Source organism: Bidens hawaiensis, unplaced genomic scaffold (genome assembly GCF_021521415.1).
Source record: "Bidens hawaiensis isolate Kalapana, Puna unplaced genomic scaffold, B.hawaiensis_p1.1 tig00020805_1, whole genome shotgun sequence".
Classification (NCBI taxonomy): Eukaryota; Viridiplantae; Streptophyta; class Magnoliopsida; order Asterales; family Asteraceae; genus Bidens; species Bidens hawaiensis.
Window position 1 is genome coordinate 329468 of NW_027493206.1, and position 16747 is coordinate 346214.

General features: G+C 36.5%; 1 protein-coding gene across 1 annotated transcript; it reads right to left on the reverse strand.

Annotated features, from left to right (window-relative positions):
* Window positions 1-13852: 13852 nt before the first annotated feature.
* On the reverse strand, window positions 13853-16747 carry LOC143561816 (uncharacterized). The gene is made up of 5 exons (XM_077049790.1): window positions 16715-16747; window positions 16208-16631; window positions 15767-15952; window positions 14620-15650; window positions 13853-13891 (listed from the first exon to the last, which is right to left on the reverse strand). Exons 1-5 carry the CDS (start codon window positions 16745-16747, stop codon window positions 13853-13855), a joined length of 1713 nt encoding a protein of 570 aa, XP_076905905.1.

A 16747-nucleotide genomic window follows, 5' to 3' on the forward strand; every position in this document is an offset into this window, starting at 1 on the left:
GTTTGCGTTTCGGTGCAATTCCCGAAAGACTACACATGTAGTAAGTGTCAAGCGTCATTTAAACCCTAGTTTAAATGTAATGAGGTGTGCGTTATAGATTCAGTGATCTAAAGTTTGGATTGACGGAGTTAACGGAGTTAACCTGAAATTGACGATTGTCACATTATCACAGATTTGCGACACATTTAATAAATTATGGTCCACTTTATCACAATAGTTAACTTTCTTAAAAGTAATCTTCTCATTCGAAACATCACCTTCCTGTGTAATCATACCCCCAGAATTCCCAACAAACGCCACATAACCCCCTTGAATATATCTAACATTTGTTATGAGGTCGAGATTCCCAGTAATATGACGAGAACATCCACTATCCATGATCCAGTTTTCACCAGAAATGGTCTTGGATGTACCCTACACACAAATAAAAGTGATTAGTTCAAAAAGGCAGCCCAGGCCTCAGTCTTGGGCACCTTTTGGTTTTCTTGAGAAAAATTAACCTTAGTTGCACTCAATTGTTGTTCAGCAACTTGAGAATAAGTTACAGGTTTCTTAGACTTTCGTCTTAAATACGCAGCTTGAACTACATTTGAATTAACATTTTTGCAAATTGGTTCGGTTGGAATAAACTTAGGTTTAACAGAACCATGAGTTTCATTCACATGAACAACTTTTCGAGGATGTACATTAGAGAACATAATATGAGTATCATCAACATACGACACAGGTTGTTTCAGAATCTCCTTTACCAAAGGAACCGGTTTGGAATGGTCCTTGATAAAAGGATGAAGATTCTGATTGTTCTTCTGGCCACAATCTCTTACTACATGACCTTGTTGACCGCAAAGGAAACAGCTTTGCATGTCAACATGATGATGTTGAAAATTAGTTGGAACATGTGACACAAATGATGAATGATGACTCACATTTTTGGTCATGCTCTTAGCAAAATCATCAGATAATTCAGATTTCTTTTTCAAGTAAAAATCAAAATTAGAATAATTTGAAAAACTTTTCAACGTATCTGTCCCAGTTGATTTCACAAATTGAATTTTCTAAGCTTGTTTTAAGACTTGCTTTGCTTTAGTCAATGGATCAGATGAGACTGATGTTTTCTCTTGAGCATATTAACGTTCAAGTTCACGAACCTTGGAAGTTTCATTGTGAAACACACTCTCAATCAGTTCAGGTTTAATGATACTTATTGGAATGTCTTTCTCAGTGAATATCGTGTCCATCCCCTTTAATTTAAACACACGAGCAGGTGACGGCTTAGATGCATTGGGATTTATGAAATGTAACAAATCCTCATCAGAAATTTTGGGTTTTTCTGATTTCTTAGCCTTCACTGGTTTGACATTAACATGAGCATCTTGTTTCACCTTAGTTGTGTGCGAACCATACACAGTCTCCTCAAATTCATGAGGTTCACAAAGTATGTGATTAGAACATGGAATGTTCTTGTTCTTGTGTATAATTTCAGGTTCAAGCACATCCTCAATGATAACTTTGTCAACATTTTCAACAAAGACTTTGTTGCTTTGAACAAGAGGTTTCTGAGGAGCAAATTGGGTTTTAACAGTTTCAGACTTACTAGGTTTAGATTTTTTTGAAATCACGGGTTCTTTAAGAATTACATCTTCCTCAGTTGGAGCAAAAGGGTTAATTTTATAATCATTGTGAAATGGTGGAGGAATTTCAACAAAACCTATACCTTTCTTTAAATCCTTTTGTTTTCCAGAAACTTCGATAATTTCATTCAACAGAAAAGAAGAATTTTGAAATTTACCCAATTTGTTCATTAACTTAAGAACCTCATTCTCAAGCTCGGTTATCTTTGAACGATGTTTCAAGATTTCTTGAAACTTTTGGTCATTAATTGTAATTTTCACAGATAACTCAGCTTTAAGATCATGATTACTTGTCGACAATGCTTCAATCTTTTCACGAGATCTCATTTGAGATTCGAGAGATTGTCGATAAGTATCTTTTAGTGAAGCAATTTCTCTTACTAAATTGTCATTGTGATTCTTTAAATATTCTAACTTAGGTTTGTTAGATTCACATTCAACACAAGTTACTTTAACCGATGATGTAGCAGAAATAGAATGACTAACCTCATTAATCTTAGCCATGCATGCAAAGACATTTGTAGGCTTGTCACAGGAGTCATCAGAATCAGATCCAGAGTCATTATCAGAAGACAACTCACTTCCACTTGCATCATGAGACTTTTGAGTCAACCCAAACAAAGCCAAATTAGCTTGATTATCATTACACAGTAATTGTTGTGACCAATCATTTCCATCAGCTAACATTGCTTGTGACCCAGAACTTGAAGGTTTCTTCTCAGCATCATTACCTCGTGGTGTTGAATAATTTTGATTTTGACCACGAGAACCAGTATACTCCTTTTTCAGTTTGTCACATTCTTTTGCAAAATGTCCGAATTCTTGACAATTATAGCATTTCACCTTTAACTTATCAAATCCCAATTTCTTGTTCAGGGCAGGAAGATCTTTTCCTGTTTTTTGCATAAATCTTTTCACCTTACGAACAATCATTGCCGTGTTCCACTTTAAATCCATGGTTTTTAAGTATCTGGATCAATCTGATTATAGTCTTCATCAGTCAGATCACTAGTAGCAATTTTGCTACTCGCTAGATTTTCGTAAGAAGTCATGAAAGCTGATAAAAAGGCAAAATTTTGTTCAGCTTCTTTCATGTTGATATTTGGAGGTGATGAGTATTGATTTGTAGTGGATGAACTTCCTGAACCAGCTGAAACATTTGGTGATCCAGAATTACCAACAGTATAAAAACATGCTCTAGGATTACTATAAATGGTTGTTTCATTTTCTCTTGCATTCTAGGTAAGAAATGCAGTAATCGGTGAAATTGTTGAACTTAGAGGCATGCTACCAGCATAGAAAGCAGGATCTTGACTTTTCTTGGATGATTTTTGACACTTGAGATCATACTCACAAGCTTCAATCTTTTGTAAGAACTCACTTGCAGTCAAGTCTTCATTGAAATAACTGTTTTCTTTTAATACCATTAGAAAAGTAGAGTACGAACTTGGTAGTGCACTCTTAATAGTATCAATCTTGTCAATCTCAGAAATTTCCAACTTCATTTTATCCATTTCTGCAATCAAGTGATTGAATCTCGTTGTCATTTCTTCAACCGTCTCACCTTTGAGTAAATTAAAGTTTCTGAATTGAAACTTAAGCATCACCTTTTTGCTTTCAGCCGTGTTTCCCATACTTCTTATTCAGATATGTTGAAACAAAGAGGCACATATTTTTATATTACCCATTTGGTGAAAGATATTTTCAGGTAAAGCCATGTTTAGAGTAGAATAGGCTTTTGTCTCTATCTCTAATGCTTTCTTCTCTTCTTGTGAGTATTGAGATATAGCTTTAGGTCTGAATCCGATGTCTCATCCCCAATCATAGGAACGGTATAAACTTCATCTAAACAATATGAGCAGTCAGGATGAACTGATCCTAGATGAGCACGAAACCTAGGTTCCCATTTGGCAATGTCACTAAACTTTATCAATCTTGGACATTTCGAATGTGAACTTATCTCGGTATCAAGTTGTAACATTTGTTGCATTAACATATTCTGTGAGGCTAGTGCATACATTCCAGCCATTTTTGACAAGTATCAAAAATTTAAGGATTAAATGTAACGAACTCTAAACAGTTGTAGCGAACTGTGAACAGTTGTAGCAAACTGTGAACAATAAATTAACGAATCAAATCTTTAGCGAATCTAAAATTGATCAGATAGCGAATCAAGATTGAACTTAACGAATCAATCCAACTAATCAGATAGTCAACGAATCATATTCAACAATAAGTCAAACTAACGAATTGACTAACGAATTGGCTAGCGAATTGCTAAGTGTAACTTTAATGAATTAGAAGGTTTTCAGTAACGAATCGCTAAGAAAGACTTAGTGAAATAGATAACGAACCAGCTACAGTTGATAACGAATCAACTAATAGCGAATCAGGTTGTTACAACGGTTTGTAACAAACTCTGACACCGAATGCCACGTGGCAAAATTTGCTATGACACAAATTCCAAGGTAGACAAGTGTCACACGAATCTGTTAACACGAATCAAATGAGTTAGCGAACTGATTAACGAACCACTAGGATTTTATAACAAATTGACTAAATTAGTTAGCGAATCAATGTGACCAAGATGACGAATCAACATAAGAATGATAACGAATCATACTTATCTTCAAATCTTCAAATCTTCAAAGATAATTTCCAGAATTTCTGGAAACGATGAACATCAAAACCAGAAACCCAGAAACTTAAATTCGTAATACTACCTCAATTCGTAATCAAATTGCACAAATAACCTACCAAACGACTCGCAAACCAATCGTGAATCCAAAACACCAATACTTGTAACCGATTAACACATTTCTCAATTACAATTGTACCAAAACCAACCATCTGTTTCAGTCACAAACCAGAACCAATACCAAAAAAAACCAAAATCAAATCAAACTTCAATTCCAATCCTCCAAACCTTTCCTATACCTTAACCAAATCAAATCCAGTCCAAACCTTCCATAATTCAATCGATTCACCTCAAATTGATCCAAATTTACTCAAACAGAACACTATCAATACCTAATACTAATTAACAGTCCAATACTCTAAATAAACAACCAAATCAAGTGTAATTGAGCCCCGAAAGCTCTGATACCACTTGTTGGAACCCGGTGTTAATCCTATAACTATAAACAGATCTCAGATATGTGTTAATACGATTAATACCTTAACTCGGATCTAGCTCATAATTACGTTTGATTATATGTTATATGTGTATATATTATCAGTATAGTAGTAGTTGTATTTGTGAATAATATTAAGATGAAGATCGAGAGCGATTTGGACAGAACTTCGTTAATTACTCTCAAAACTTAAATTAAACGTGAACAGTGTTCACCTATAAATAGAAGACGGACCTAGTTCGTTAACATCCCCTAACGAACTAGAGTCCGCTTTGTTACATACATTACAAAGTAAATAACTTAACGAATCACCCCCTGATTCGTTAAACATACTTAACCAATCAGGGAAACATAACTTAAGTCTTAGTTCGCTAAACAACCTTAGCGAACTAGACACTTACATTAGCGAACTAAACATAACTTAATTGTCTATTAAATTAAACAAAAACGACAAATACATTTAACGATAAATACAAAGACTCAAGACGCAAAACCGTGCACTAACATGTTTCATTTGTCAAACCTCAAGAAGTCTCTTGTCGAGGGTAATATTGAAATACCTCTCGATGAAGTTCGTATAGATAAAACCATGCATTTTGTTGAAAGACACGTTGAGATCATGGACCACAAAGACAAAGTTACCAAACAAAGCAGAATACTGTTGTTAAGGTTCGTTGGGAATCTAAACAAGGCGCAGAGTTTTCTTGGGAGCGTGAAGATCAAATGAAGCCAAAGTATCCTCATTTTTACGCTACAACTCATTCTTTAGTTTCGGGACAAAATTCCCAAAAGTAGGGATCTTGTAACATTTCGGATCTTTCGTATTCATATTCGTATTTGTTTACCTGATTTGAGAATGTAATTCATATCTTTCATTTCAATAAATCATGCATTTAATAGTAATTAACTGTTTTTAATTTAGTACATAATTTCATAAAGTTCTATCATTCCAAATAGTCATTAGAAACTCTTAAAATCGCTTAAAATGGCTAAAATCGCATTTTTGGAACTACAGGGACTGACTTTGCCACAAAACAAAACCTGATGGAAACTAACCCGCCGCGTATCGCACTAGCATGTATTACATATTATATATTACACACTAGCAAACTGTGAATATTGTGTTAATAAATTAAATGACTAATTGCTATTTGTTTAGTTGTTTTATTTTATTGCATTCGGAGAGGTCCATTATAAACTAAATATAGTACGATCATACGACTATCATAGTATCCAGAGCTCAATTTTGTAGGCAATGGTAACTGACACCAACTATTTTCTCATGGTTTAATTGATTTATGCTCACAATATTAGTTTTGCTCTTTCATTTATATATTATTATCATATCAAAACTGGTAACTTTCTCACTCAACCTCGTGTTGACAAACTATGTTATATTGTACGCATTTGCATGTTATCATTTGGTTTGAAGTTAAGGTGAAAAATCATTTAGGGATACCTTAAGTTAATTTAATAAAAAGATTAGAGTGTTTAGTTTATTTATTTTGAGATATTTGAATATTTTTGGGTTTGATCTCTAATTGTTTGAACATGGTGTATTTGATTGAATTTTAAATGAATAATTTAGATATTGTCATATGAAAATGCATGATAGTACATTGTGAGTTGTGTACCACGGTTCGCACCCCTGCATTCAACCATAGGTTGGGGTGTAACATGTATAAAGAGTAAAATGTTTGGTACTTGTAACTTTTGTGTCTTAATAGTACAACATGTGATGGGCTAGATAACGAGAGAACACCGCCACCAATTGTTCTTTGGATGAAAAATAGACTAGAGAAAACTCAAGAAATGAATAATGATCGGTTTAGATTTGTAAGGCCCCGAACCCGGTAGCCTTACTTTAGCGTCGAATTTACTCATAAACATAGTTCTTACAAATCAGAGTTCATTAAAACTTTCGCGGAATATAAAAACTTTCATGAAACGTTACAACAATCCAAAACTTGCCTTAATTAAACATTCTTGTCTTTCAAAATAAACGTCAATTACATTAAAACATCTTGAGTCTTCAGATGCCAGTCTCCTATTCGCCCACCATGTGCCCGCTCAAGCTAGCTGTCTCATTCTACTCACCTGCGTGCATACTAAAAGTCAGCTACGCTGAGTGAGTTCTAGTTAATCAAGCAACTTATCATACAACCACTACATGCATCATATACGTGTCTGAAGACACTTAACCCACTGTCTAACCCGCTACTTCTCAACCACTTAATTATCCCTACAGCTTAGCCAATTAATTACCCCTACAGCTTAACCATTGATGCCACTTATGCCACTTTATGCCACTTATGCCACTTTATGCCACTTGTGCCACTTTATGCCACTTATGCCACTTTATGCCACTTGTGCCACTTTATGCCACTTATGCCATTTGTGCCACTTTATGCCACTTATGCCACTTGTGCCACTTTAATAACGAAGACACGCATAGACTCACTCTACCACGTGCTCACGTTATGCCCCTAACTCTATTACTAGACCCCTATCCACTTCTATCAGACTATACTTCTACTTGTCTATAACCCACTTCCTATCAGCACATTATTTACATACTAAGCACGTAACATCAACAATCATACACACATAATAACGATGGAACGTACAGGCTTTCCCTATCACGCGCTCACGTTATGCCACTAACACCCTTACTAGACTCTTGCCACTTCTAACACACTCTACCTCTCCCTGCCTATATCACACTTCATATCAGTTCAGTATTTACGTAATAAACAAGTCACATCATAACATTCATACACACTATCAACCACTTGGAATTTACTATCCTTGGCGATAGGTGCAATATCCGAAGATCGTTCACGTACCGACAAGCATTATAAAATATATACCTCATATAACATCCATAGCATACACTTACCACTTAAGGTAAGTGTATTCACACTTCACATCGAGTATGCACACAGCCCCGAAAACATAGCAAGGAAATGGGGCTAGAAACTCACCTGAACTCTGCTTCTTCCTCTGATAGTTGTAAATCCCTTCTTTAACTGTGCTCGGCTGACTATATAAGTTACACGTATCAATACTCGCCTGATCTAATCTGGTGGCCTAGTATTAGCTTACTTTTACTTATCGTTTTAATCTATTCTCTAATCGAACTTGACTTTAGGCGAAGTTAAACCTTAGGCGAACTTAGCTTTAGGCGAAGTTAAACCCTAGGCGAACTTAGCTTTATGCGAAGTTGTCATCAGGCGAACTTGGCTTTAGGCGAAGTTGTCATCAGGCGAACTTCGCTTTAGGCGAAGTTGTCATCAGGCGAACTTGGCTTTAGGCGAAGTTGTCATCAGGGGAACTTAGCTTGCAGGCGAAGTTCATCAGGCGAACTTAGCTTGCAGGCGAAGTTGTCGTCTGCAGCTACTGTTCGTTCTTAAATCCTTCGTTTCTTAACCAAATAACTCGATTTAGGTATCCACGGAATCGTCTGACCAGCGCCTACAAACCCCAACCATCCAATCGACCTAACATCGATGTTTAAAGGGTGCGATTTAGGCATATAGGTTACGGGTTCTTTTTATCAATCGATTAACCCATCAAATCATAACCATTTTCAGTAAGATTAGCTTTGTTGGATTCGTTTTTACCATACAAACTCAGATCTATCATTTCTCAAATCAAACCGAACCTATACGAACGATTTCTAACTATAAACGTACCTTTAACGAGTCGAACTACGAACACGGTTAAGCCTTGATGTTGTTTTGGTCCGTCACGACGTTCCAGCACCAACAAGCTTGGGTTTTCGCCTTCGGATCTTGGTTCGGGTCGTGTGTGTATGGAATATGTGAGAATGAGGATTAAAGGGTGATTAATGGTATTTATATTTAGGGATCATGGGCTTAAGCCCATGGACTCTCCTTCCTTCTTTCATAACCCAAGTCCATAACCCATATCCATTACCCAACACTAGCCCGACCCATACCAACTCCTACTCTATTTATTTATTTCCCGATAACACGAGTAAACTTTCCCTCTATTATTAAGTAATATAATTAATATCATTTTGGAAATTTCGGGATGTTACAAGTCTTACCTCCTTAAAGAGGTTTCGTCCCCGAAACCAAACTTATTCCCTATAAAAGGAAAATTTCTTATATTTACACACTTTATCGAATCGCCTTTGCCTTCTGGGTTATCCTTCTTACTCCCGACTTTGCAGGCATCGAATGGTGGTCATGTATTTTAGCTATTTAAGGTAGCTCGTCCATGAGACCCTCGATGTACCAAGACTCATCTCATCCTTCCAAGGCTTCGATTAGTACTTTTAACACTATTGTCTAAAACAACCTTTCATCATAGCATAATAATCATTCATAACCAAACTCAATATATTACACGTCACTGATAAACATAAGTTTTAAACCTTAACACAAAACAAGTCCTTAAGCAAAAGTAACTTAATAAAACCATTGCATGAGCAATTATTCCTTCATCAAGTGTTCCTCTCTGCAGTTTCCCCAAGTCTTTATCCTTTCACACCTCCCGTCCCTGATTCCTTGCAATCCCTAGCCATGTGGTCAGCTTTTCCGCATTTGAAGCACTTTGGACGATCAGGGCATTCTCGAGAATAATGCCCACTCTTTCAACACCGATATCACATGTCTGTCCCAGTCTTGCATTCTCCCCGGTGCACTCGCCCACACGTCTTACATGCATCCTTGTTCCCAACCTTGGCCTTCCTCTCATCAGTTGTTGTCACCATCTCGCCAGACCGCTTAGCAGAGGTAGCCCATTTCTTTTCCTTCTTTTCCTCCACCATTATTGCTCCCCCACAATCTCTAGCTAAGTGACCCGACTTACCACACCTATAACATTTCTGGTCCTCGGTGCAATCACGAGTTATGTGTCCCTTCTTCCCACATCGGTAGCACTGATTTGGACCAGCCTTGCATTCTCCTAGGTGCATCTTCCCACACACTTTGCATGTTTCCCTCCCCGCAACCTTTGGTATCTTTTTCCCCGCATACTCCACGACATCTACAGATCTTTTGGTTCCTTTCGCTCCTCCCTTATCATCATCACCCTTCTTACCGTCTTCTCCTGCCTTCTCAGTGGCCCTTGCATGGTTTTCGGCAGACTTATCAGTACGAAATTTCTTCTCTGCAGCAGCTACAGCGTAAGAAATGGCAAATTGAGCAACAGGATCCAGATGATACCCTTCATTGCTGCTTGGTCCTTGCAAAGTTTCACTTTTCTCCTTTTTCGTTGTAGTAACTAGTTCTTCAGAAGGTTCTCGGACAACGCGTATTCCAAGAGGACGTCCAGTGTGACCTCCCTTACCAACAAACCTTCTTGCTCCAGCCATTAGTATTCTAAAAGGGAAAACACAAACGTCATCACTCAAGAAACTATTTAGTACAAGGATAGCAAGGCTAACAGGTAATAACAGTGGCCAGCTGTGACTAGCTGATCACGTTGCTTTCCGTGTACTATACACTTCCCTTTATGAGTCTCTTTGTGCTGGTTCTACTTAAGCAGTTAGTCAAATCAAACAATCAATTATTCCTATCCCTAACCTGCACTCATTCTTCATTTAGCAAATAAGCCAACATTAACATACACCATTTACCATACACTTTACCTTTACTGAGCTTGCTTGAGTGACACATGGCTATCTTGAACTGGCATCTTCTTTCTTTCTCATTTTAAATCTCATTCTCTGTTCGATTCTAAGCATGTAGGATGCTTAAATCTCTCGAACTTATGCTCTGATACCAACTTGTAAGCCCCCGAACCCGGTAGCCTTACTTTAGCGTCGGATTTACTCATAAACACAGTTCTTATAAATCAGAGTTCATTAAAACTTTCACGGAATATAAAAACTTTCATGAAACGTTACAACAATCCAGAACTTGCCTTAATTAAACATTCTTGTCTTTCAAAATAAACGTCAATTACATTAAAACATCTTGAGTCTTCAGATGCCAGTCTCCTATTCGCCCACCATGTGCCCGCTCAAGCTAGCTGTCTCATTCTACTCTCCTGCGTGCCTACTAAAAGTCAGCTACGCTGAGTGAGTTCTAGTTAATCAAGCAACTTATCATACAACCACTACATGCATCATATACGTGTCCGAAGACACTTAACCCACTGTCTAACCCGCTACTTCTCAACCACTTAATTATCCCTACAGCTTAGCCAATTAATTACCCCTACAGCTTAACCATTGATGCCACTTATGCCACTTTATGCCACTTATGCCACTTTATGCCACTTGTGCCACTTTATGCCACTTATGCCACTTTATGCCACTTGTGCCACTTTATGCCACTTATGCCACTTGTGCCACTTTATGCCACTTATGCCACTTGTGCCACTTTAATAACGAAGACACGCATAGACTCACTCTACCACGTGCTCACGTTATGCCCCCAACTCTATTACTAGACCCCTATCCACTTCTATCACACTATACTTCTACTTGTCTATAACCCACTTCCTATCAGCACATTATTTACATACTAAGCAGGTAACATCAACAATCATACACACATAATAACGATGGCACGTACAGGCTTTCCCTATCACGCGCTCACGTTATGCCACTAACACCCTTACTAGACTCTTGCCACTTCTAACACACTCTACCTCTACCTGCCTATATCACACTTCATATCAGTTCAGTATTTACGTAATAAACAAGTCACATCATAACATTCATACACACTATCAACCACTTGGAATTTACTATCCTTGGCGATACGTGCAATATCCGAAGATCGTTCACGTACCGACAAGCATTATAAAATATATACCTCATATAACATCCATAGCATACACTTACCACTTAAGGTAAGTGTATTCACACTTCACATCGAGTATGCACACAGCCCCGAAAACATAGCAAGGAAATGGGGCTAGAAACTCACCTGAACTCTGCTTCTTCCTCTGATAGTTGTAAATCCCTTCTTTAACTGTGCTCGGCTGACTGTATAAGTTACACGTATCAATACTCGCCTGATCTAATCTGGTGGCCTAGTATTAGCTTACTTTTACATATCGTTTTAATCTATTCTCTAATCGAACTTGACTTTAGGCGAAGTTAAACCTTAGGCAAACTTAGCTTTAGGCGAAGTTAAACCCTAGCCGAACTTAGCTTTAGGCGAAGTTGTCATCAGGCGAACTTGGCTTTAGGCGAAGTTGTCATCAGGCGAACTTCGCTTTAGGCGAAGTTGTCATCAGACGAACTTGGCTTTAGGCGAAGTTGTCATCAGGCGAACTTAGCTTGCAGGCGAAGTTCATCAGGCGAACTTAGCTTGCAGGCGAAGTTGTCGTCTGCAGCTACTGTTCGTTCTTAAATCCTTCGTTTCTTAACCAAATAACTCGATTTAGGTATCCACGGAATCGTCTAACCAGCGCCTACAAACCCCAACCATCAAATCGACCTAACATCGATGTTTAAAGGGTGCGATTTAGGCATATAGGTTACGGGTTCTTTTTATCAATCGATTAACCCATCAAATCATAACCATTTTCAGTAAGATTAGCTTTGTTGGATTCGTTTTTACCATACAAACTCAGATCTATCATTTCTCAAATCAAACCGAACCTATACGAACGATTTCTAACTATAAACGTACCTTGAACGAGTCGAACTACGAACACGGTTAAGCCTTGATGTTGTTTTGGTCCGTCACGACGTTCCAGCACCAACAAGCTCGGGTTTTCGCTTTCGGATCTTGGTTCGGGTCGTGTGTTTATGGAATATGTGAGAATGAGGATTAAAGGGTGATTAATGGTATTTATATTTAGGGATCATGGGCTTAAGCCCATGGACTCTCCTTCCTTCTTTCATAACCCAAGTCTATAACCCATGTCCATTACCCAACACTAGCCCGACCCATGCCAACTCCTACTCTTTTTATTTATTTCCCGATAACCCGAGTAAACTTTCCCTCTATTATTAAGTAATATAATTAATATCATTTTGGAAATTTCGGGATGTTACAAGATTAGATGAACTCAGAGAGCTATACGAGGGTGAGGTTAATAACTATTTTGGTACATGTGTATAAAGTTAGTGTTTGGTATTTATATCTTTTGAATGTTGTACGTATATGTACATCAGGATGTCATAAAAGACATGCCAAGTTTGTTGTTATTTCCCAAGACATGCTAAGATTCATCCTCATTTCTAATGTAAATAGTGTGATTCAGAATTCTTGTTTGAAGTATATGTGTCGTGGTGCTATAATTTCTTGGATTTGTTGTGAAAATCTGTTGTGGAACTCTTTATTTGATTTATGTAGTAGTAAAACATGTTAATGTTTTTTGTTTCTTATATGTTTTAGTGATATTATCGTACGGTATTTATTGTTATTTATATGCGTTTGTAATTCAATTTGTAAATAATAATATAGTTTGGTGAGAGGAAATAAAAAATAAAAGTAAAATAGACTCGTTTAAAGTGGGAATCGGAGTTGAGTGTATAGAACTCTGAAATCGACCTGTCTTTTATAGATTAATTAGTTGGCAAATGTATAATTTGTTAATTTTACAAATATATAAAATAAATATAATATTCATATGTGTATAATATGTATAGGATTATAATATACATGTATGTATAATGCGTATGATATATGTATTATAGCATAACTTTATAGCAAACAGAAACATGAAAACATCATGTTCTTGCCATTAAAATGCAATAACTTAAAGTTAAACATAAATTGAAAAACAATAGTAATGTATAAGTTAAACATTAGTGTAAAGCATTTTATCCTTACTAGTTTGTTACAAAAATTACATTTTCTCCTTTTCTTTTTGCTCTTTTTCTTTGCCTTCTCACATGGACCAATTGGATGTTTATTTATTCAGCAACTTGTCATTCGTATTCCCTTTGGTGTTGTAATTGAGACTTCTGTGAGTTTTGTTTGGGATAGCAATTCTTCAATTAGAGATGATTTGTTGTATGAAGGCTCAAATGGGAAATCTTCAAAAGTATCATCCTTTATTGCTCTAATTTGAATATTAAATTCTCTAAGTTTATGGGTATTGTATTGCAGCCTATTAGTGCACATCCGAATATTATCACTAACTCGATGTCTAATTATCGACATTTGTCTTTAGTCGGCACAGTATATACTGAATTCAAAAAAAAAAAGTTGTTAAATAATCTCATAAATATACAAAATAAATGAGAGTAAGCATATAAAATATAAATCTATATATATTATCGGAAAAATTTAAACCTTGTACTCATTGACAAAAAAAATTTAATGCTCTTGGTGAGCAACAAGGTAACTACGTATAATATCTTACTAAGTTATTGACCCGTGGGCGCCACGGGTGGAAAAATATAAACTTTTTAACATGAAACGGTAATATTAAACTGGAAAACATAATTTCATACATACATGTCGAGACGATAAAAATAATACACAATGGTTAATAACGTGGGTAACAAAATAAAAACTTTACTAAACATAACTTCAAAAGCAAAATAAACTGCATTTTACAATCATTCTACAGATTAAAAATAACATTTTGATATATTACTAAAGAGTTCCTTATAAACAACATTTGTAGTTTGTCACTTTTCCTTCCTTCTCTAATATAAGCATTTTAACACCGTCTCTACTCTTCACTCGTGATAAAGCAACATATAGTTGACCATGCATAAACACCGGTGCTCGTAGGTATATGCCAACTCTTGCGAGTGATTGGCCTTGACATTTGTTAATGGTCATTGCAAAACAAACCGAAATAGGAAACTGTTGTCGTTTTAATTTGAATGGCAGTTTCTTATCTGTAGGAGTTAGACCACTACGAGTTATATAAGTGTGAAACCCAATATTGGTACCTGAAATTACCTTGACTTCGATAAAACGCCTCCCCAAACTAATAACTTGTAATCTGGTCCCATTGCATAAACCGTTCTTCTGATCAATATTCCTTAGTAGCATTATCGGCACACCAACTTTTAGAACCAAACGATGATTAGGCATACCAGAAATCTTTAAACCAATTAGAAAATCCGGTGAGTGTAATGCTGCATCGAAACCAGGACCAACACCTTCAGAGTTGTCTAAACTATCAGAACTAAGATATTCAACTTCTTCGCAAGGAAAAATAGACAAAAATCTGTCATTAATTTCTTCGACAACCTCATTTAAAGGTGCAAGTATGGCCATTTCTTGGAAATATGAAATATCATTACATTTTTCCAATAATGCTGGATAAACAAAATCAATCAAATCAGAAAGAGGATCGTTAGAATCAAGAATCAAAAGATCATTCGGTATCTCTATAATGGCGTTACCATCATTGTCACCACCAAGTTTTCCTTCACCGAGCTCCAACAACCATTCAGCAAATCTAATGGTGTCTTCCAAATTTGATGATTGACATCCGATAGTTACCCTCATATTTTTTGTTAACCTAAGAACCTTGCATTTGGTCCAAATGTGGGATGAACTAAGTGAAGCATTTACAATGTCACTACGTGACCCATTTTGTACCACGCGTAGGATTTGTCTGAAATCACCACCAAAAGCAATCACTTTACCACCAAATGGATTCTGACAGTTGCTACAGTTACCATCTTTTATAACATCTTTTAAAGTCCTATCCATGGCTTCAAAAGCATGTTTATGTATCATAAGAGACTCGTCCCAGATAATGAGATCAGTTTTGTTGATTAAGTTGCAAATATCCGGATTTCGTTTTATTGAACATGTAGAATCCTCAGTTAGATTTATAGGAATTAAAAATCTATAGTGAGCGGTTCTACCTCCCTCAAGTAACAAAGATGTTATACCGATGGAGGCAACATTTAAAACAATTTTACGTTTTGATCTTATGGAAGCCGATAATGTCTTCCATAAAAAGGTTTTTCCTGTCCCTCCATAATCGTACACAAAAAAATACCACCCCTCTTTTAATCAACTACTTCCATTATTTGATTATATACATCTCGCTGCTCATCCGTTAATGAAATAAAAAGATGTTCAAACTCACCAGTCATGACTTCTGTGTCATACGCTAGCTCCTCATTCATAAAACGATTTGTTGATGCCAAAATACTATCATCATCAGGGAAAGGCATTGTAGGAAAACAACGGAGAGTACAATTACTTCTGAGAAGGAAGTTCTCAATTTCAAGTAACACGAGGTTCTTTAGTTGTGTCTTTGAAAGCACCAAATCTGTAACGATAAATATAAAATATTTAAACTGACTATTTAACTTAACATTTTTATGAATTTGTGAAAGAAGTTCAAAAAATCACAAATTAAAAATAATTTGTACCTGGATTTTTCTGGTTATTTTGTTGTTTGTAAAGAATTCCATCAATTAAATAATGCCAACAATTTTTCCACACGTCGTCTGGTCTAGATAAACAGTATGTGATTAACATTGTAGCAAATAAACTACGTAAATAATAACCACTTGCTGATTACACTCCATCCAAGCAAATTTTGTTGGAAACTCAGTGTAGGTTAGCGTTCGAGCAAGACCATATTGCTTATTACACTCCATCCAAGCAATGAATTTTGAAGAACCAACACTCGGTTTGCTTAAAACGTCTTCCACGGCGTCGTCCTCTGCGAAAACAACAGTTTGTTGTCCAGGTAAATGAAACGGAACCCGAGTCACAGAAGGTACTCTGTAATGGACGTCAAAAGCAAAAATTCTCCATGCAGCCTCACATGCAGAAAGATATCTGCAGTCATAAAATGCCTTAACTTCGTCGACCACTTCTCCTTGATTGTCAGTCTTGTCTTGTACAAGTGATATAGTAGCATAATCCGGGCCTTTATTAATGTACTTAAACAAATACTTAATCGAACCCTCTTGATTACACCATTCAACATTGATATGGGCCTGATATTTTTTTAACAATCTGCTGTTTTATGGAACAACATGTATGTTGTCTAAATTCACCCCAGACTTGATAACAAAATTACCCAAATCTCTTCTTCAGTAAACAGGAAACCCAT